This window comes from Pipistrellus kuhlii, unplaced genomic scaffold (assembly GCF_014108245.1).
Source record: "Pipistrellus kuhlii isolate mPipKuh1 unplaced genomic scaffold, mPipKuh1.p scaffold_m20_p_2, whole genome shotgun sequence".
NCBI lineage: Eukaryota > Metazoa > Chordata > Mammalia > Chiroptera > Vespertilionidae > Pipistrellus > Pipistrellus kuhlii.
In genome coordinates, this window is record NW_023425515.1 from 153,933,085 (window position 1) to 153,955,028 (window position 21,944).

Below are 21,944 nucleotides of genomic sequence, written 5' to 3' on the forward strand. Positions count from 1 at the left end.
TGTCATGAAAGGTCAATGGATTGGTATAGGGAGATCTTTTGGAGGACCATTTTTCAGCTTACCACAGTTTGGTTATATGTTTTTACTAGGATAATCAACAATGGCAACAAGTAAAGTAAAAGTACTATTTAGAAACTTAGCAATGAAAATTCCAAAGATATAAAAAAGAAAAAAAAAATTCCTCTATGACCATTTTGTCACTGTAAATTATTATAAAACTGTTAATGATCATTGCTGGCTTTACATGAGAGACATGGATAAAGTCTAAGCAAGAGGATTAAAGAGATTATAACCCTAAATCTCATAGTTTCTTTAGTGCATCTGTTGAAAATTTAGAAGTAACTAGGTTAAAACATATTGTCTTTAAAAGAATAAAATTTTTTTGCTTAAAGTTTTAAAATTCTTAACATTTGCCTTTTCCTTTCCATTCACTTTTATCTCCTACATCTCCTCCTTCTCCCCCCTTTTTATAAAGGTGCCCCTTACGGAAGCAGTGGATCCAGTGGATTTAGAAGAGTACCTTGCTACTCATCCTTTAGGTGTGGATTCTGGGCCTTTAAGGGAATTGGTTGAATTCCCTCCAGATGATATCGAAGTTGTTCATAGTCCTAGGGACTGCAGAACCCTTGTTTCAGCTGTACCTGAAGAAAGGTAAGGAGACATTAACCTGTTTTTGGTTTTAGTAACTACAGAAAGGCTACGATCTATTATTTGATTTATATCCTATTTCTTACGGTAGGGCTATTTTCTGTTATACAAACAGAGAGTTATAGCAACCAAATTCACCAACATTGCTGCTTTTCTATCTAAATTACAAATGTTTTTCTTTTAAAATAGTGAAATGGATCCACATGTTAGAGATTGTATAAGAAGTTATACAGAAGACTGGGCAATTGTGATCAGAAAGTAAGTTATATGTTTATTATAGCATTTAAAAATACTAAGTAGGATCTATAAATAGATTAAGGTAAATTAGTAATAATTATGAAACTTAAAGATTACTTTAAACAAGTAGCTGAAGAAGCAAAAGATATCTTCAGACATATGTCTTCTCTCTAGGAGTTCCACAATTACTCTTACTTACTTTTCTTACAAAATAATAGGTTTGTGGAGATAATATTTTCATGTTATCATAGATCACTAATAACTGATAGTATATAATTAAAATGATTTATAGTCTAATTCTTTTGGAAAATCATGGGTAGTTATTGATGAATGATTTTAGTTTTTAAAAAGAATTCAATTTATTGAAATTTAAGTAGTTAAATTTAAAAAATATATTTTATTGATTTTTTTTTTTTTTTTTTTTTTTTTTTTTTTTTTTTTACAGAGAGGAAGGGAGAGGGATAGAGAGTTAGAAACATCAATGAGAGAGAAACATTGATCAGCTGCCTCCTGTACACTCCCTACTTGGTATGTGCCTGCAACCAAGGTATATGCTCTTGACTGGAATCGAACCAGGGACCACTGAGTCCGCAGGCCGACACTCTATCCAGTGAGCCAAAGTGGTTAGGGCAAATAAAACTTTTATTTTGCTACTTTGCATAATGAAGATAAGAGTCTTTGTATGAGACTTAATTTTTAAGCCTTATTTTTTTTTTTAAAAAGGAAATATGACTGAAATAGTGGAGAATTCTTTTATGACTTCTATTCTGTAGTTTTCAGAAATGAAGTACTGTGTGCTCAGTTGTTCTAGCAACAATAATGTATTCGTTACTTATTGTTTTGCCCTTATGGCTTGTCTTATTTTACTGGATTTAACATTGTGCTAAGCCTCACTCTTGGGGATACTGCTCACATGCTTTTTAGTTTTAGTGTGACCTAATAAAAGCACAGACTGCTACTCTTTCTAAAGAAGAGCTGTTTTTATTAACTTACACTTTTGATAAGTATTTCAATAGTCAGCTTTTAGAATTTAGTGAAGAGAATGTCCCTCTGTCAGATAATTCAAAAGTTTTTACTTTTATACATGTATGTTGGAAACTTAAAACCAGAAATCTCAATAAATAGCTTAGTTGTAGGAGATTTAAAATAGTTTAGGAGATTTAGTTTTGTTTGTTTTTAAAATATATTTTTATAGAATTATGGAATTTACTATTTAATTTTAATCATGGTGTTGCTGACCTTGATTTAGGCAACAGAGTCAGATAGTTAATGTTTATGGGTATTTACTATGTGCTGTCATTTTATTGAGCACTTTATACTCATCTCATTTAAAGTTTCAATAGAAAAGTAGCTTAGGCTCGGAGTAGTTAAGTAAATTCTTTGATCTCCCATAGCCAAATTGTGGTTTACTTCTGGAAATTCTTAACCTGCTCTCTAGTTGGATTAAAAGAACTTGGAAGGGAAGTTTTCTTAAACCTCTGGTTAATTGTTTAGCACACTCAAAACTGCTAGTGTATATATTTATTATGTAAATAAATATTCAGAGAATATTTGGCTTATTATTTGATGATGAAAAAGTGGAAATTTTTTGAAAATTGGTATTTACATAACTGTTTTATTTTGAATAGATATCATAAACTGGGAACAGGATTTAATCCCAATACATTAGATAAACAGAAAGAAAGGCAAAAAGGTTTGCCAAAACAGGTGTTTGAATCTGATGAAGCTCCAGATGGCAGCAACTACCAGGATGAGCAAGTAATACTTTTATTTTGAAATTACTATTAAATGATATTTTTAAATGGCTTGTTTTATTCATTAATTAATATATTTTTAATATTTTACATGTCAGGATGATCTTAAAAGACGTTCAATGTCAATAGATGATACTCCAAGAGGTAGCTGGGCCTGTAGTATTTTTGACTTGAAAAATTCACTTCCCGATGCTCTGCTTCCCAACTTACTTGATCGAACTCCAAATGAAGAAATAGACCGTCAGAATGATGACCAAAGGAAATCAAACCGTCACAAGGAACTCTTTGGTTTGCATCCATCACCAGATGAGGTATAGTTATTTGGGAATAAAGAAGCAAGTAATTATGAAATAGACATTTTGGGAGTATGAGTTATATATAGTATAGTGTTATAATAATGTAGGGGATAAATCTCACCTGAATCATAGCTATAATTTTTATAAATGAAACATACTTTTTATTCTAGTGAATTTATTCCTAATGAGTAGCTTCTGTGAATTTAACTCACTTATGATCTAGTGACTTCTGTTCTATAATAAATAGGTCATTCTATTTTGTGTTCAATTATGAAGACTAAAAGTACTAAATTAATAAAATAAGTTTTTAAAGAAATTGTGAAGGGTTGAAATATTTTAAGCATGTTCATTTTGGTGTTGCTTGTCAATTTGTAGGAAGAACCAATAGAACGACTTAGTGTTCCTGATGTGCCCAAAGAACATTTTGGTCAAAGACTTCTTGTAAAATGTTTATCACTCAAGTGAGTATTCATTTCGTTTACTGCATACTTTGGTTTACTGTATTCTTTTGAGAAGTATTTTCTTGGCGTGGGGAATATAAAGATAACGTATCTTTTTCCTTAAAGAATTGATTGTGCCTTTGTCACATGGTAGGCTTTGTTTTTTTGAAGAACATATTTTTTCCCTTCTGTAAAAAAGTTAAATATTCACATTTATATTATACTTCACAAAATGCTTTCTCTTATTTTGTTTCATGCTGTCTTCAGAGTAATTCTGTAAGGTAGATATTATTTTCTTTATTTTACAAATGAGGAAACCAGTGTTCAAAAGCATTAGCAGAGATTAACTAGCATACTCATTATGCAACCTATGCTCTTTATACTCTATCATGTTAATATTATCAGTTAGTTATTCTGACATGAAAAAAGAAGTTTCAATTTATAATTTTTTTGAAAGAAGCAATGTATAAGGACAGGCCACTTCTGTGTTTAGATAACATAGGCAATTTTCTTTCCTTGAAAGCTAAGGCTATATGTGTTTAATTAAACATGAAAGAATGCATATTGAAAATCCAATATGATACCATTTACGCACTGGAATGGGTAAGAAAAGCCAGACAATTCAAAAAGACTAGCATTGTCAAGTGTTACAAAGGATGCTTAGTAGAGGCTTAATCATGTACACGGTATAACCGAGACCCCTATTCTTTTGGCATCTGGTTGAGGTCTGCTAAGAGAGGCATCAGTAGGAAGTCAGAGGGTGGAAGAGAGTGAGATCAAGTTGGGGTACTTGTTTTAACTTATTCTTTGCTAGATAACGTTGATTAATTGTCACCCTGTGAAGGGTCCTCCATAGAGCTATTTTTTCTAATTTTGGTTACCACTTGCACATTTTCCTTTAGGTTAGGGCAGTGGTTGGCAAACTCATTAGTCAACAGAGCCAAATATCAACAGTACAACGATTGAAATTTCTTTTGAGAGTCAAATTTTTTAAACTTAAGCTTCTTCTAACGCCACATCTTTAAAATAGACTTGCCCAGGCCGTGGTATTTTATGGAAGAGCCTCACTCAAGGGGCCAAAGAGCCTCATGTGGCTTGTGAGCTGCAGTTTGCAGACCACGGGGTTAGGGTGATGATAATGAGTTGCTGATGTTGCTGTTCCAGGGAATAGCATTCTCTGTAATTGTTTCCCCTAAAGTTATGTCCAAATCTTTGTCAGTGGCTTTTTATTAAACTCTTAATCCAATGAAAATATGTTGTTTATCTCCTCTAAGGACTTTGGCTGATAATCATATAATAAAAAAATGAGCATTATTTGTCTGGGGCTCTCCTATCCTATATAATAAAACCCTAATATATAAATCGACCAAATGGCAGAATGACCAGTCACTATGACATGCACTGATCACCAGGGGGCTGGTGCTCAATGCAGGAGCTGCCCCCTGGTGGTCAGAGTGCTCCCAGAGTAGGTGGGCCTATGGCTGGTGAGTGAAGTGGCAGTGATGGGAGCCTCTCCCACCTCAGCGGCAGCACTCAGGACCCCTTGGGGGATGTCCGCCTGCCAGCCTAAGCAAGCAGGCAGACATTCCCCAAGGAGTCCCGAACTGCAAGAGGGCACAGGCTGGGCTGAGGGATGCCCCCCCACCCTCCAGTGCATGAATATCATGCACCTGGCCTCTAGTCTATATATAATAAAAACCTAAGCGACTGTTATAAGCAGACAACCAGAACGACTGGTGGTCAGTGCGCTCCCACAGGGAGAGTGCCACTCAGCCAGAAATTGTGCTCATGGCTGGTGAGCACATCAACTGTGGCGGGAGCCTCTCCTGCCTCTGCGGCAGCACTAAGAAGCAGCAGGCCAAGCGTAAGGAGTGAGCAGGTGGGCAGCAAGGAGCAAGGGATCCTGGATTGTGAAAGGGATGCCTGACTGCCGGCTTAGGCCTGATCCTTAGGGGTATTGGGCCTATGCCGGCAGTCAGACATCCCCCAGCGGGTCCTAGACTATGAGAGGGTGCAGGCCTGGCTGAGAGAACACCCCCCTTCACCCTCCGGAGCACGAATTTTGTGCACCGGGCTTCTAGTATAATATAAAATGGTTAGCCACCTCCCTGGCCGCTGCTCAATAAATGTCAGTAATAATCCTGGAATAATTATAATAATCAAAAATATCTCCAGACATTGCCAGATTTCTTCTTGGAGGCAAATTATCCTTGGTTGATAACCACTGTTCTACCGTTTTATTCTATTATACAATATTTTATTTCATTTAGCAAATATTGATTGAGTGTTTACTAAATGTAAGTCATTGTGGAAGTCAATTAGACATCTCAACTTACACATATCGTTATAAAATAAGTAATGAAAATTAGTATGCCAGCACTTAAAATGATAGAATAATATTTATGTCATGGGAATATATCCATAAAATATTAAGTTTAAAACAGACTATAAAATATGTATATAGTGACACTCTTTATTTAAAAACTAATCAATTTAATAAGTGCATTTATACATAGAGAAAAATCTGGGTGTATAGGCACTATGGTTCCATGTTATGAAATTTTGGATGCTCCCATTTTCTTCCAAATATTCTTTACATTGAATATGTGATTTACATACTGAAAATGAAAACATTAGGTCTTTACTTTTAAAATTTATTTAAAATTTTATATATCTACATACACAAATAACCAAATTATAGTTAAGAAAGTACTTAGTGTCAGAACGTGGACTTAAAATGCCATGAACTTTTATGCAGAGATTACTTATAGCTGGAAAAATTATGGAAGATAACCTAGAGTAGGTAATGGCTGATATAAATTGAAAGATATGCCTAGAAAAGTGTGTTTCAGGAAGAAGAGGCTAACATAGAGGGTGTAGCACAGATGTAGGAAAGTACAAGATATTGAGATTATTTTTGGAATGAGAATTTCTCTTCAATTATGTATTCTATATTTATTTTTAAAGTACTTCATTCTTTTTCTTCCTAAAGGTTTGAGATTGAAATTGAACCCATTTTTGCAAGTTTGGCTTTATATGATGTCAAGGAAAAGAAAAAGGTAAGGTTATATGATTTAAACATAATAGGTTTCAGAAACCTGATTTTAAGTTGTTTTATAAGATAAATAAGTAACAATTTTTTATGAATTATTAAAGATTGATATTTTACAAAGGAAAATGGAAATTGTAAGACTTGAGTATTTTCTTACTAAGGAATAATTTAGTTGATACCTAGATTTTATTTCATTGAAAGAATTCCAAAAGCCAGTAGCAACTTTTATTTTTTTATTTTATTTTATTTTTTTTAATCAATCTTTATTGTTCATATTATTACAAAGGTTCCTCATTTCTTCCCCCCTCCACCAGGTTCCCACCCCACCCTCCGCCTCCTCCCCATCCTCCATTGTCCTCATCCATAGGTGCACAGTTTATGTTCAGTCTCTTCCTCCCTCCCTTTCCCCGATAGTAAATCCCTTTTCAGATAGTAAATCAGTTACTTAGCATTTTCTCATATCAATAATACCTCCACATGCCCAATGACACATTTCACACAAAAGACATTTCCAAATAGGTCAACCAGCCTCATCCAGGCCCCACCCAAGGCACTCACAGATCAACACCCCAGTGCTATACTAACTCAACACATCCAGATCTAAGCCTTCATCACTTGATTCAGCAGACCCTCAAGTTCCCGCAAAAGTTTCCAGCCATGTCTGAGAGGCGGCCGTGGGGCAGGGGCAGGCGAGGAGCGAGCTGTTCCCGGCCTGGCTGCTCCGGGACTAGCCTTTGTTGGCCAGTAGCAACTTTTAATTGTTGGTTTTATCATCATCATTTACAGAAGGCTATCTTATCACAGCATTTCTTATTGAATATTTTAAGCGTAAAGATAGTAAAAACTTGAAGTGCCTTCAGTGACTTCTGCTGTCAAAATATGGTTGGGGCAGTGGAACTTTGCTTGAGCAACTTGTATTTGCTAAGTCAAAACTGCTGATATATTTACACTAATAAGAGAAAGATGCATATTGGTCGTACCTTTGCAATGCCCACCAGCCAATCAGGAGTGAGCATGCAAATTAACCCACCATCTTTGTATTATGCAGGCACTGAGCTGTCTGGGGTGGGGTAGGGCGCTTGCATCGTCATCATGCCGATGACACAGGCATTCCGTACTGCCCCAGCCACTCAGGGACTCTGGGCAGCGTGGGAAGGCAGGGCTGGAGCAGAAAGGCAGCTCTGGGGCCAGAGTGCAAAGATGGTGCTGGCAGCCAAGGAAAGGAAGGCCCATTCCTGCACGAACCTTCGTGCATCGGGCTTCTAGTTATTCATATAATTTTTAAAGACATTTTGGGATAATTCGTCTCAATAATAACTTCTTTGTATATTTTATTAGAGGTTGCATTTCTAATCAGAAGAGTTTGGGATATGCTTCTTTAGACTATGTTTATTGTGTTATATTTCCCAAATAGTTTGTACATTTTTTTGGATTTAGATATGTAAAGAATTGTCAGTGACATATATGATAAGCTATATGTTATAGTATAAATATTTAAATATCTATAATAGTTTAAGATTAGGTATATATGATTTTTTGTGTGAGTTTCTATAAAATGTAAATTTAAAAATTTGATATATGATTTTATTTTTTAGATTTCAGAAAACTTTTATTTTGACCTTAATTCTGAGCAGATGAAAGGATTGCTACGCCCACATGTACCACCTGCTGCCATTACCACCCTGGCAAGATCAGCTATTTTTTCTATCACTTATCCTTCCCAAGATGTTTTTCTTGTAATAAAGGTGAGAATAATATATATATAAAAGCCTAAGTGACTGAATGACCAGTCGCTATGACATGCACTGACCACCGGGGAGCAGACACTCAATGCAGGAGGTGTCCTCTGGTGGTCAGTTCACTTCCACAGCCAACCTCCCATAGCTGGCCAACCTCCTGCAGTCCCTCCCCCCGGCCAGCTGGCCCCAATCGGCCCCAATTGCCAGCCAGGCCAAGGAAGCCCACTGATGCACAAATTCGTGCACCGGGTCTCTAGTGTTAAATATATTTGTTTATTTGTATAGTGTCTGTATACTCATCTCTCTATCAGTAGTGCAGCTTTTTATGGGCACAGATTAGCCTTTACTTATTTTTTCTTCTTAGTATTCTTTAACATACACTAACGGTGCTACTAGTTTTTTTCTTCAGTTAGGGGCTGTATTAGTCAGGGTTCTCCATAGAAACAAACCTGTAGGATAGACACACACAAACACATACACACACACACACACACACATACACACAAACACAGAAAGGAAGGATTTGGCTGAGGGCTAGCAAGTCTGAAATCTGTATGGCAGGCAGGCTGGAAATTCAGGTAAGAGTTGTTGTCTTGAGTTTTAATCCCACAGAGCAGCATACTAGAAACTCAGGCAAGTAGTTTTGAGAATATCTTTTTTTAGAAACCTCAGTTTCTGTTCTATGTCCTTTAATGAATTGGATGAGGCTCACCCACATCATGAGGGTTAACGTGTTCTACTCAGTTTACTGACTTAAATGTTAATCACCTCTAAAAAATACCTACACAGCAACATCTAGTCTGATATTTGGTCAAACAACTGCTTTCAATTCTATTTGATATATACCCAGAAATAGATTTTCTGAATTGCATGGTAGTTCTATTTTTTATATTTGAGGAATCTTTGTACTCTTTTCCATAGTGGCTGCACCATTTTTTACATTTCACTAGTAGTTGCCAAGTGTGCCAGTTTTTCCATATCCTTAGCAGTATTTGTTGTATATTTATTTATTTTTGAGAGTAGCCGTTCTGATGAGTGTAAGATGATCTTATTATGGTTTTGATTTGCATTCCCCTAATGATTAATGGTTTGAACATCTTTTCATATGCTTGTTATCCATTTGTATAGCTTCCTTGGAGAAATGTCTACTCAAGTCCTTTGCGTATTTAATAATCAAATTATTATTGTTTTATTAAGTTATAGGATTTAAAAAATTCTGTTCTGGATATTAACTCCTTATCAGATATATGATTTCTCTCATTTCTTGTCTTTCCTGTTGATTGTGTCCTATGAAGCACAAAAGTTTTAAATTTTGATGTAGTCCAGTTTATTTATTTTTACTTTAATTGTCTGTGCTATTTTTGTCTCAAATCCAAGAAAACATTGTCAGATCCTTTATTTTTTTTTTCTAAGAGTTTTATAATGTTAGGTCTATGTTTAGTCTTTGATCTATTTTAAGGGAATTTTTGTATATGATATAAGGTAAAGGTATAATTTTATTTTTTGCAATTGGACATTCAGGTTTTCTGTTTTTGTTTAACACCATTTGTTGAAAAGACTCTTCTTTTCTCATTGAATTATCTTGGTACCCTTGTTGAAATTTATTTAACTATATAAACATGGGTTTATTTCTGTACTCTATTCTACTACATTGATCTATATATATATATCCTTAAGCCAATACCACACTGTTTTGATTACTGTAGCTTTATATTAAGTTTTGAAATCAAGAAGTGTGAGGCTTCCAGCATTCAACTTTGTTCCTTTTTTTTAAAGCTTATTTTGACTTTTCAAGGTGCTCTGAGATTCCATATGAATTTGGGGATGTATTTTTCTATTTCTGAAAATAAAAATAACACACCATTATTGTGACTTTGATTAAATCTACAGATTGTTGTAGGTAGTATTGACAACTGCATTAAGCTTTCTAGTTCATGAATACAAGATCTTTTGCCATTTATTTGTTTCCTTTATTTCATTTTTTTTTTTTTTAACCACCGTTTTAGTTTTCAAAATACAAATCTTTCAGTTCTTGGTTAGTTCCTTAGTATTTTATTATTTTTGATATTATTGTAAATGGAATTATTTTCTTAATTTCTTTTTCAAATTGCTTCATTTTTTAGTGTATAGACATGCAACTTATTTTTGCATGTTTTGTATCTGACACTTTGCTAAATTCCTTAATTAGTTCTAAAGTATCGTTGTGTGTGTGTGTGTGTGTGTGTGTGAGAGAGAGAGAGAGAGAGAGACAGAGAGAGAAATATTAGGGTTTTCTGTATAAAAGATCATGTCTCTTCATAGAGGTAATTTTACTTTTTCCTTTATAATTTGATTGTGTTTTATTTCTCTTTCTTGCCTTATTGCTCTGACTCAGTCTTTCAATTACTACATTAAATAGAATTGGTAAAAGTGAGCATCCCTATCTTGTTGCTGACCTTAAATACTTAGTGTGATGTTATCTTGTGGGCTTTGCATATAAGGGTTTGATTATATTGAGGTCGCTCTCTTCAATTCCTAGTTTGTTGAGTGTTTCTTTTATGAAAGTATATTGAATTTTGTTCAGTGCTTTTTCTGTATTACTTGAGATGATTATGTAGTTTTATTATATTGATTAATTTTTATATGTTGAATCATCCTTGCATTCATGCTTATAGCTTTTTTTTTTTTTTTTAAGTTTAATCTTTAATTATTGTCTTTGACAGTTAGAAAAAGTCCTACAGCAAGGAGACATTGGAGAGTGTGCAGAACCATATATGATTTTCAAAGAAGCAGATGCCACCAAGGTATAGAATATCATTCCTCTCATTTCCCCCACTTTTGTATTTATTGCCATTTCACCCAAATCCCCAAACCCAGTCCTAAATTACCTCTAATCTCCTGAGTTTTTATTTGGGAAACTACTATATAAAGCATACTAATAAATTTAATTCATTTTTTTCTATTATCCTACTCAGTTTCTTTATTTGCTTTGTCACCTAGCTTGTGTCACATCCTGTGCTATTTTTTAAAAATATCCCTCACCGGCCGAAACCGGTTTGGCTCAGTGGTAGAGCGTCGGTCTGTGGACAGAAGGGTCCCAGGTTCGATTCCTGTCAGGGGCATGTACCTTGGTTGCGGGCACATCCCCTGGGGTGTGCAAGAGGCAGCTGGTCAGTGTTTCTCTCTCATCAACGTTTCTAGCTCTCTATCTCTCTCCCTTCCTCTCTGTAAAAAATCAATAAAAATATTTAAAAAATAAAAAATAAAAAAAAATCCCTCACCAAACATTAATTGATTATTAAAATTTTTCGTAGAAAACTAAGTGAATTTAGTTTAATTCCCAAATAATTACTTTTTTCTTATATATATACAGATGGAACTTTTCCTAGCAAAACAAAAATATTCTAGGCTTCTGTCTAGCTATAGATAATTAAGAATGTGTTAAAAAGAGAAAATGTAACCTCTATTTTGTCAAATAACAAATTTCTAGAATTTAGATAAACTTCTAAAGCAAAAATAATTGGTCCATAATAGGTCCCAAATTCCAGATACCCTGAGTTAGTGATAATAATAACAGGTTATCTGAGGTCTTTGACCACTTCAGTTAATACTGGAAATATCCAGGAGAGATATGCTTGAGAAATACTTGACAAACTAGAAAATGTTTTGCTTTCTATTTTTCTGAGATTCAGAACAAGAGCTGAGCCTCTTCTGTTATTATAGGTAGGTCTGAACACATGATAATCTCTGATCCCTGGCTATCTGGTTGAAAGCACGGTTAAAGTATTCCTAGGTTGTCATTTTACAAATTAAATTTGCTCTGTTGTATGGAGCTCAAAGATATTATAGCAGCTTATTCCACATTTCTTCTTACTTATTTACATAAGCTTATAGAATTAAGTACATTTTATATTAATAGTTAGGCTTTTAAAACAAGAACCTATTTTTAAAGTATACTAGATATAACAGTCAAAGTGATGCCATTTAGCTATCCTTCCATTTTTCCCAATTCTGAGTATTCAGATAGGGAACTGTCATTAGAATAAACCACACCAGGAGACATACTGTATAGAAAGAATAAGTGAGGAATTTGGTGTGGGTTTTCACTCTTGGATCATTGGTTGGATATTGCAGGTCGCCTTAGTGCTTGTTCAGGAATAGCCTAAAAGTTGAGTCAGCTTCAGGATGTCTCCCAAATAGGCATTACTGTTTGGATCATTAGTCTTTTCCCAGGATTTAGTACTCTCATAATACTGTTTTGTTTTTTCTTTATTTATTATTACTCTGGTCTTATTTATTGGCATATTTGTGTCCTACACTCCCACCTCATGGTTGCTCTAAGTTAGGAACTATTTTAAATTGGCTCAAGTGCTTCCATATTTTTTAGAATGTTTCAAATTAATGAGTCATAACCTAGAATATTTTTTAGTTTGCAGTTGTAAACATGGTAATGTTTCCTTTCATAAAATATTGTAGTACTTACAATCTCTATACTAATAAAAAGGTAATATGCTAATTAGACCAGGAGACCTCTGGATGTCCTTTTGGACAAAACCATGGTGGTGGGGCTGAGGCAGAGATGGTTAGGAACAATCGCCCCAGGAGGGGAGGGCAGTTGGAGATGATCAGGCCGGCAAGGTGGGGCAGTTGGGGACAGGAAGGCCATGGGGGTGGGGTGGGTGGGGAGGTTGGGAGTGAGCAGGCTGGTGGGGGAAGGCAGTTGGGGGTGAGCAGGCCGGTAGGCAGTGTTATGGGTGATCAGGCAGTCAGGCAGGTGACTGGTTAGGAGCCAGCGGTCCCTGATTGTGAGAGGATGTCTCAGATTAGAGAGGGTGCAGGCCGAGCTGAGGGACACCCCTGTGCACGAATTTCATGCACTGGGCCACTAGTCTCTATCATAAAAACCCCCCGTGGTCATGACGTTGTCACGGTGGCATGACTAAAGACTGGTCACCAGGAGGCTGAGTGTATGGGCGCTGGTGGGGACTTGACACTAACGCAGGTGGGTGGGGCTGTGAGCACAGTGGAGTGGCGGACAGGTGGGCAGAGCTGTGAGATTTCATGTACTGAGCTTCTAGAACATAAACATGTTTGACCCTTGCTTTTTTTTCTTTTCTCCAGAGATAATTTCAAACTAATGTCAAAGACTTATTCTATACATACATTTGTAGAACAGGTTAAGATTGTTCAATGGTTAAGATAGCACACTGTTAATTGATTTCTGAAAGCTACAGATGGTTTTTACATCTTTGTTGAAAATTGAGAATTCTCAAACTGTGTCTTTATTTAATATGAAATAGCCTTTAATTCATTTCTTTGAGCATAATCATATAATGTATAAAGTTTTGTTTTGCAGAATAAGGAAAAATTGGAGAAGCTGAAAAGTCAAGCTGATCAGTTTTGCCAAAGACTTGGGAAATATCGCATGCCTTTTGCTTGGACTGCGATCCATTTAATGAATATTGTTAGCAGTGCTGGGAGTTTGGAAAGAGATTCTACAGAGGTAGAAATTAGTACTGGAGGTAAGAGTGTTTTATATAAAATATTTCTAAATATATAATTTTTTCTTTTTTCTTACATAGCTTGTTTTATGTGTAGACTTTGCAATGTGATGAGTCATACATAGATTTCTTTTTTTGTCTTTTGTAAAAACCTTAACAGTTTTTTTGAGATGTAATTTGCATACCATATATTTTACCTATTTAAAGTGTATAATTCAGTGTTTATTTAAAACAGCAGAGGAGGGCAGTTGTAGGGGGACTAGACCTGCAGGGAAGGGCAGCTGGGGGGGACCAGGCCTCCAGGGGAGGGCACTTGGTAGGGAGGACCAGGAAGGAGGGGAGGGCAGCTGGGAGGATCAGGCCAGCAGGGGAAGATATTTGGGGGGGAACCCAGGTCTACAGGGAAGGGCAGTTGGGGGGGGGGACCAGGCCTGCAGTGGAGGGCAGTTGGGAGGGCACCAGACTTGCAGGGGAGGGCAGTTAGAGGTGACCAGGCCAGCAGGAGAGGGTAGTTAGGGTCATTCGGGCCAGCCGAGGAGCAGTTAGGCATCGATCAGGTTGGCAGGGGAGTGGTTAGGAGGTTATCAGGCTGGTAGGCAGAAGCAGTTAGGGGTAATCAGGCAGAGGCAGGTAAGCAGTTTGTAGCCAGCAGTCCTGGATTGTGAGAGGGATGTCCAATCTCCTGTTTAGGCCTGATCCCAGTTGGATATCCCTCAATGGGTCCCAGATTGGAGAGGATGCAAGCTGGGCTGAGGGACAACCTTCACCATCACCCCCTTCACGAATTTTGTGCACTGGGCCTCTAGTGTCTAAATAAACAATGTACATAATTTAATTAAAAATGCTTTCTTGCTAAAATATCCTAACTATCATCTGAGCCTTCAATGAGTTATAAAGTATTTGCTGGTGGAGAGTCTTGACTCTGTTAATGTCTGCTGACTGATTAGAGTGGTGATGGCTGAAGGCTGGGGTATCTGTGGCAGTTTCTGAAAATACAACAGCAATGAAATTTGCTGCATTAATTGACTTTCTTTTGCCAATGATTTCTCTATAGCATGTGATGCTGTTTGATGGCATTTTACCTATAGAACTTTTTTCATAATTGGAGTCAGTTTTTTTAAGCCCTGCTGCTGTTTTTCACCTAAGTTTATATAATTTCTATATCCTTTGTTGTCATTTCAACAATCATCGTAGTATCTTCATCAGGAGTCAATTCTATCTCAATCTACTATAAGAAGCATTTCCTCATCTATTAATGTTTTATCATGAGATGCAGCAATTCAGTCATTTCTTCAGGTTCCACTGTTAAGTCTAGTTCTCTTGCTGTTTCCACCACATCTGCAGCTACTTCCTCCATTGAAATCTTCAACCACTCAAAGTCGTCATTAGTGAGGGTTGGAATCAACTTCTTCCAAACTCCTGTTAATATTGGTATTTTGACCACTTCACATGAATCAGTGTTATTCTTAATGACATCTAGAATGGTGACTCATTTCCAGAAAGTTTCAATTTACTTAACCAGATCCATCAGAGGAATCAGTATGGCAGATAAATCCTTATGAAATGTATTTTGTAAATAAAAAGACTTAAAAGTTGAAATTACTCCTTGATCCATGGGCTGCAGAATGGATGCTGTGTTAGAGGCATGAAAACATTAATGTTGTACATCTCCATTAGATCTGTTGGGTGACCAGGTGCATTGTCAATGAGTAGTAATATTTTGAAAGGAATATTTTTTTCTGAGCAATAGGTCTTAAGAGTGGGTTTAAAATATTCAGTGAATAATGCAGGCAGATGTGCTATCATCCAGGCTTTGCTGTTCCTTTTATAGAGCACAGGCAGAGTAGATTTAGCATAATTCTTAGGACCCTAGGATTTTTGGAACGGCAAGTGAGCATTGGCTTCTATGTAAAGTCAGCAGCTGCCTAGCCCCTAACAAGAGCGTCAGGTTTTGAAGCTTTGAAGCCATTCATTAACTTAACTTCTCTCTAGCTATAAAAGTCCTAGATAGCATCTGTTAACATAAGGCTGTTTGTCTCTATTAGGAATCTGTTTAGTGTAGTCACCTTCATTGGTTATCTTAGCTAGATCTTCTGGATAACTTGCTGCAGCTTTTATATCAGCACTTGCTGCTTCACCTTGCAATTTTATGTTATGAAGATGGCTTTTTTCTTTACACCTATGAACCAGCCTCTGCTAGCTTCAAACTTTACATCGGCATCTTCCTCACTTTTCTCAGCCTTAATAGAATTGAAGAGAGTTAGGATCTTGCTCTGGATTTGGCTTTGGCTAAACGGAATGTTGTGGGTAGTTTGATCTTGTATTTAGACCACTAAAACATTCTCCATATCCTATATAGTAAAAGGCTAATATGCAAATTGTCCCTTCAGGAGTTAGACAGACCTGGAGTTTGCCCACTTGCTATGATGTGTGCTCACCACTAGGGGGCAGTAAAGGATGAAGGTAGGCCCCAGCCTGCAGCTGGAAGGAAGGCCCTAGCCAGCAGTCAGAAGGCCCCAATCAGTCCTGATTGCTGGCCTACCTGTGCTCGAATTTCGTGCACCGGCCTCTAGTCAAGATTAAGGCTGTTTCAGTTTCTTAACTTTTGTGTGATCACTGGAGCAGCACTTTTTAAATTTATTTCAAGAACTTTGCATTTACAAATTGGCTAACTCTTTGGTGCAAGAGGCCTAGCTTTCAGCATATCTTGGCTTTCAACATTCCTTCTTCACTAAGCTTAGTCATTTGTAGCTTTTGATTTAAAATGAGAAACATAGTACTCTTTCTTTTACTTGAATACTTGGAGGCCATTGTAGGGTTATTATTTGGCCAGTTTCAGTATTGTTGTGATTTAGGGAATTGGGGTCTCTAGGAGAGGAGAGAGATAGGGGAACAACCCATAAGTGAAGCAATCAGAACACACATTTATTAAGTTTGCTCTCTTAACTTTGTGGTGTCCGAAAACAATTACAATAACATCAGAGATCATTGATGATAGAGTACCATAACAAATATAATAACAGTGAAAAAGTTTGAAATAGCTCTAGCCGGTTTGGCTCACTAGATAGAGTATTGGCTTGCAGAACAAAGCGTTCTGGGTTCGATTCCAGTCAAGTGCACGTATAATACCTTAGTTGTAGGCTTCTCCTCGACCTGGGCCCTGATCAGGGCACCTGCAGGAGGCAGCCAATCTATATGTTTCTCTCACATTGATATTTTTTTCTATCTTTCACTCTCTTCCTCTGTCTCTAAAAATCAATGGAAAATATCTTCAGGTGAGGATTGAAAAAAAAAAAATTTGAAATATGATAATTACTAAAATGTGAACAGGGGCAAATTGAGCAAATACTATTGGAAAATGGCACCAATAGAGTTGCTCAATGACACAAATCTTTAATATGTGAAATTAAAATGTAATATCTGTAGAGTGCAATAAAACAAGATATACCTATATATAATCTGTTTTAGAGAATGTCTTATGTGTGCTTGAGAAGAATGTGCACTTGCCTTTTGTTTAGTGGAGTATATTGTAGATGTCTAGTAGGTCTAATTTGTTTATAGTTTTAAATCTTTAACATAATTATTTTATTTTGTTTGAATAGTAGGGTTATCTTGCAAAAATTTGAATAAAAGTTTCAAATTCAAGTGCTATAAGACTGAGGGACCATATATAGTGACTAAAATTTATAGTTCCTCTATATCTGATCTTCTTAGCTCATCTTTGGTCATATGCATAATCTTTGTGTGGTAATTACCTTTTTTTTTTCTTCCCACATTGGAGAATTTTAAAGAGAATCAGAAGATTTAGATGTAATATTTCCTTATTGATCTCCCCAGAAGTGAATTTCTTCTATAATACTATAATCAATATGCTAAGTGGTTAATTTTCAACCTTAGTGGATTTCCACCCTGTGTTTGGGAAGCTGCTTTAAAACAACTTTTTTAAATATTAAAAAAAATGAATATTTTACTTTTTTTTTTTTTCCTTTGTAGAAAGAAAAGGGTCTTGGTCAGAGAGGAGGAATTCTAGTATTGTTGGCAGGCGATCACTTGAAAGGACAACAAGTGGAGATGATGCTTGTAACCTGACCAGCTTTCGACCTGCTACGCTCACAGTGACAAATTTTTTTAAGCAGGTATTGTTCTGTCATGTAGGAATTCTAGGGAATTATTTGTTCGTAAATTTCTTTTAGTTTGGCTCAGTGGATAGAGAGTCGGTCTGCGGACTGAGGGGTCCCGGGTTCAATTCCAGTCAAGGGCATGTACATTGGTTGCAGGCACATCCCTGGTAGGGGTGTGCAAGAGGCAGCTGGTCGATGTTTCTCTTTCATCAACGTTTCTAACTCTCTATCCTTCTCCCTTTCAAAATAAATAAATAAATAAATAAATAAATTTCTTTTGTTTTCAGAAAAATCTTGCACATGTAGTACTTTTACATACAATAATTGATAGTAATTTCAATAAATTAAAAAATTTAAGAATAAAATAAAATATGTAAAAATAAGTTATATGTTTTATCATTTTATTTAAATAGTGACATTGACTAATAATGCATCAGAATCAATCCTCCACATCTATATTCTATTAATTGTAATATTTTAACTTTTCTTAAGTATTCATAGTTTATGGATTTTCATAGAGTGATTATGTGGTTATATTTGTCCTACCAACCCAAGTTTTTTTTCTTACCTAACCTATCATGTCCATGGTATATGGACTAGAACTTTCAGGTCTTAGTGGTGCATCTCGGTACCAAAATGCCATTGCTATTTTTAAAGGTGAATTTGTAAGTCTAAGAAGTTCTTAAAGATATTTTATTCTTTGCAAGTATGTTTCGTACACTTCAAATCTTGAGTCAAATCAGTATTTTTCAAATGCTGGTCATGATCCATTAATAGTAATAGAAATTTAGTATATAATACCCAGCATAAAAACAAAACTTGTCAGCATAGAATTATAATACTGCTTCAATGAGCTTTATTCCCCGTCGTTTTTTTTTGTTTTTGTTTTTAAATATATTTTATTGATTTTGTACAGAGAGGAAGGGAGAGAGAGAGAGAGTTAGAAACACCGATGAGAGAGAATCATTGATCAGCTGCCTCTTGCACACCCCCTACCGGGGATATGCCCGCAACCAAGGTACATGCCCTTGACCAGAATCGAACCCGGGACCTTTCAAGTCCCCAAGCCGACGCTCTATCCATTGAGCCAAACTGGTCTCGGCTCCCCCTTGTTTTTTTTATGAGTATATGCATACTGGATTTTGAAGTAAAATTAATTTTATAATGTGAACCAAAGATCAGAAAAATTTTAAAGCCTTTTGCATAAGCAGATGACCAGAACCATATAATTATGGAAGAAAATTTGTATTAGTGTGACAAACTGTGACACGTGTTTTAGAGCAGATTAAAGGAAATGCAAAATACTCTCTCAAAATTCCTCCTTTTGAGATGTTATTCTAAGTATAGGGAGGAAGCCGAAACCGGTTTGGCTCAGTGGCTAGACCGTCGGCCTGCAGACTGAAGGGTCCCAGGTTCGATTCCAGTCAAGGACATGTACCTTGGTTTCAGGTACATCCCCACTAGGGGGTATGCAGGAGGCAGCTGATGGATGTTTCTCTCTCATTGATGTTTCTAACTCTCTCCCTCTCCCTTCCTCTCTGTAAAAAATCAATAAAATATGTTAAAAAAATAAATAAATATAGGGAGGAAATCCTGGCCTTCTGATACCTTGCAACTTGAGAGAGCTAGATTTTAGAGCAGGATGTGCCATGAGTTGACAGATAACAATGTACTGGAAGTGCCTTTCATAGTTACCCATCAATAGCATTCATAGGCAACTGCTCTGAGACACTCGGATGGAAAATAAAGCAGGTAAGAAGTGTCTGGCCGAAACCGGTTTGGCTCAATGGATAGACCGTCGGCTTGGGGACCGAAGGGACCCGGGTTCGATTCCAGTCAAGGGCATGTACCTTGGTTGCGGGCACATCCCCAGTAGGGGGTGTGCAAGAGGCAGCTGATCGATGACTCTCTCATCGATGTTTCTAGCTCTCTATCTCTTTCCCTTCCTTTCTGTACAAAAATCAATAAAATATATTTAAAAAAAAATAAAGAAGTGTCTGAAGTGGTAAGGGTCTTTTTATTGTAAACTAGAGGACCGGTGCATGAACCGGTGGAGTCCCTTGGCCTGGCATGTGGGGATCGGACCAAAACCGGCTCTCCAACATCCCCTGAGGGGACCCAGATTGGGAGAGTGTGGTTCCCGGGTGATGCACCCTGGAATCTGGCTCCCTCCTCTCTGGTTCTGGGTCACCCGAGAGCCACAGCTGCCAAGTTGCTGCAGCTCGGCAGCTCCTGTGTTGAACGTCTGCCCCCTGATGGTCAGTGCGCATCATAGCTACTGGTCGGACAGTCGGATGGTCATCTAGACTTTTATATATAGAGATTGTAGTATAAGAAAAGAGTTTAGAAAAGGCTTCAGTCTTACTTCGATAAGGTGATAGCCAAGTACAGCTATAGAAACAGCGGTAGATTTACCTGATACTATGACACACAGCCTCACAACTATGACATTTTTCTCTTTGTGCCTCTTCAGCTGCTACATCATTTCTGCTATTTTCACAGCTCTTCTTTTCTTTTCTTTTCTTTTCTTTTCTTTTCTTTTCTTTTCTTTTCTTTTCTTTTCTTTTCTTTTCTTTTCTTTTCTTTTCTTCAGCTGCTTTATCATTGAACTGGTATTGTAAACTCAAATCAACAAGTTATCCATCCACCTACCCACCTATTTATTCAAAGGTACTTTATTGAGCATTCACCATGTACTGAGCATCATTCTACCCACCTACGTATTTATCCAACAAATACTTTTTTGAATATTCACCATGTACTAGAGACTGGTAACTGGAAACTAGCACAAACTACTTGTGAAACTTAAAAATCAGTGATTGCTGGAGACATAGAGCAACAGAAAGCATTAACATTTGACTTTTTAGGGCTCTGTACTAGTATTATATATCAGGCAAATTAAGTAAAAAGTGGAGATTATAATTTTAATAAAGTATTAATAGAATTTAAGGCATAATTATCTCCTAAATGAGATATAGAAAGCAGGTGTTTTTCTAAATATATTTTTTATTGATTTTGTACAGAGAGGAAGAGAGAGGGATAGAGAGTTAGAAACATCGATGAGAGAGAGAGTCATCGATCAGCTGCCTCTTGCACACCCCCTACTGGAGATATGCCCGCAACCAAGGTACATGCCCTTGACCGGAATCGAACCCGGGACCCTTCAGTCCCAAAGCCGATGCTCTATCCACTGAGCCAAACCGATTTCTGCTTGTTTTTGTTTTTAAAAATTGATGAGCAATTACTATTCATGATTAGGATATAGTAATCAGTGCTTAGGTACAGATTTTAAATATGACAAGCTAAAGTTATTAGAAATACATGGAGATTTAAAAAAAAAATCAAATTCACACATTAGTTTTAAGGGCATTTTTTCTATTTATTAAAATGTGTGTAAGTTGTTGCTTTAGGAGTACACAACAGTAAACCTGGAGTATGGAGAAGGGGTTGTTAACTAGGTTCATTCACATGTTTAGAGGTTGACCAGGGTCAGCTGATCTAGACTGACTTTTGGGAAGACAAATAACAGACCTCCTTCATGTTTCTCAACTTGTACTCTCATCATTTAGCAGGCTAGCTTGGTCATGTTCTATAGCAGTGGCAGAAGTTCAAGAGGGAGGGCAAGCTTAGTTGTGCAAATATTTTTGAAGTTTCTGCGTCATCTTTGCTTATTGGCCAAAATGAGCTTGAGGAGGGAGTTAAAATGTCCAACCTAACAAAAGGTAGGGAAACAGATACGGAGTAAAGAATGCAGGTTAATAATATAATCAATTTCACAGGTTAAGTAGACAGAAATAATTGAATCTGAAGATAATCTTAATGTATCTATCTATTTATCTATCTATCTATGCCTAATATGCTAAGTGTTTGGTTGACCATTCGGTTGACTGCTTGACCAGTCACTATGACGTGCACTGACTACCTGGTGGCAGATGCTCTGACTGGTAGGTTAGCTTGCTACTGGAGTCTGGTGGATCGGGACTAGGCGAGATTGGCTGGATGTGCCCTGGAGCCAACTTTCCGTGGCCCCTCCCCGGCCTCGCTAAAATATTTCTTCTAATTAATTCCCCTTCAATGTGTGTGAATTTTTGAACCAGGCTTCTAACTATAAATAAGACCCATTTAAAGATGTATTTAATTTTGTATTCAAAAGAATAGAATATATTGTTTTAGCAAC

General features: G+C 36.7%; 1 protein-coding gene across 17 annotated transcripts in view; it reads left to right on the plus strand.

The window, feature by feature from the left end:
* DOCK7 (dedicator of cytokinesis 7) overlaps positions 1-21,944 on the plus strand; it is a 163,560-nt gene that overhangs the window by 24,124 nt on the left and 117,492 nt on the right. For 15 of the 17 annotated variants that reach the window (XM_036448254.2, XM_036448238.2, XM_036448240.2 and 12 more), the window contains exons 3-12: positions 476-651; positions 838-906; positions 2,514-2,643; positions 2,738-2,950; positions 3,311-3,396; positions 6,368-6,434; positions 8,023-8,172; positions 10,869-10,949; positions 13,502-13,667; positions 17,640-17,782. In XM_036448254.2, the coding sequence (XP_036304147.1) occupies positions 476-651; positions 838-906; positions 2,514-2,643; positions 2,738-2,950; positions 3,311-3,396; positions 6,368-6,434; positions 8,023-8,172; positions 10,869-10,949; positions 13,502-13,667; positions 17,640-17,782 (1,281 nt within the window). Of the gene's footprint in view, positions 1-475; positions 652-837; positions 907-2,513; positions 2,644-2,737; positions 2,951-3,310; positions 3,397-6,367; positions 6,435-8,022; positions 8,173-10,868; positions 10,950-13,488; positions 13,668-17,639; positions 17,783-21,944 lie in introns of those variants that run through there. The other 2 variants (XM_036448250.2, XM_036448251.2) reach the window with 2 other exon arrangements.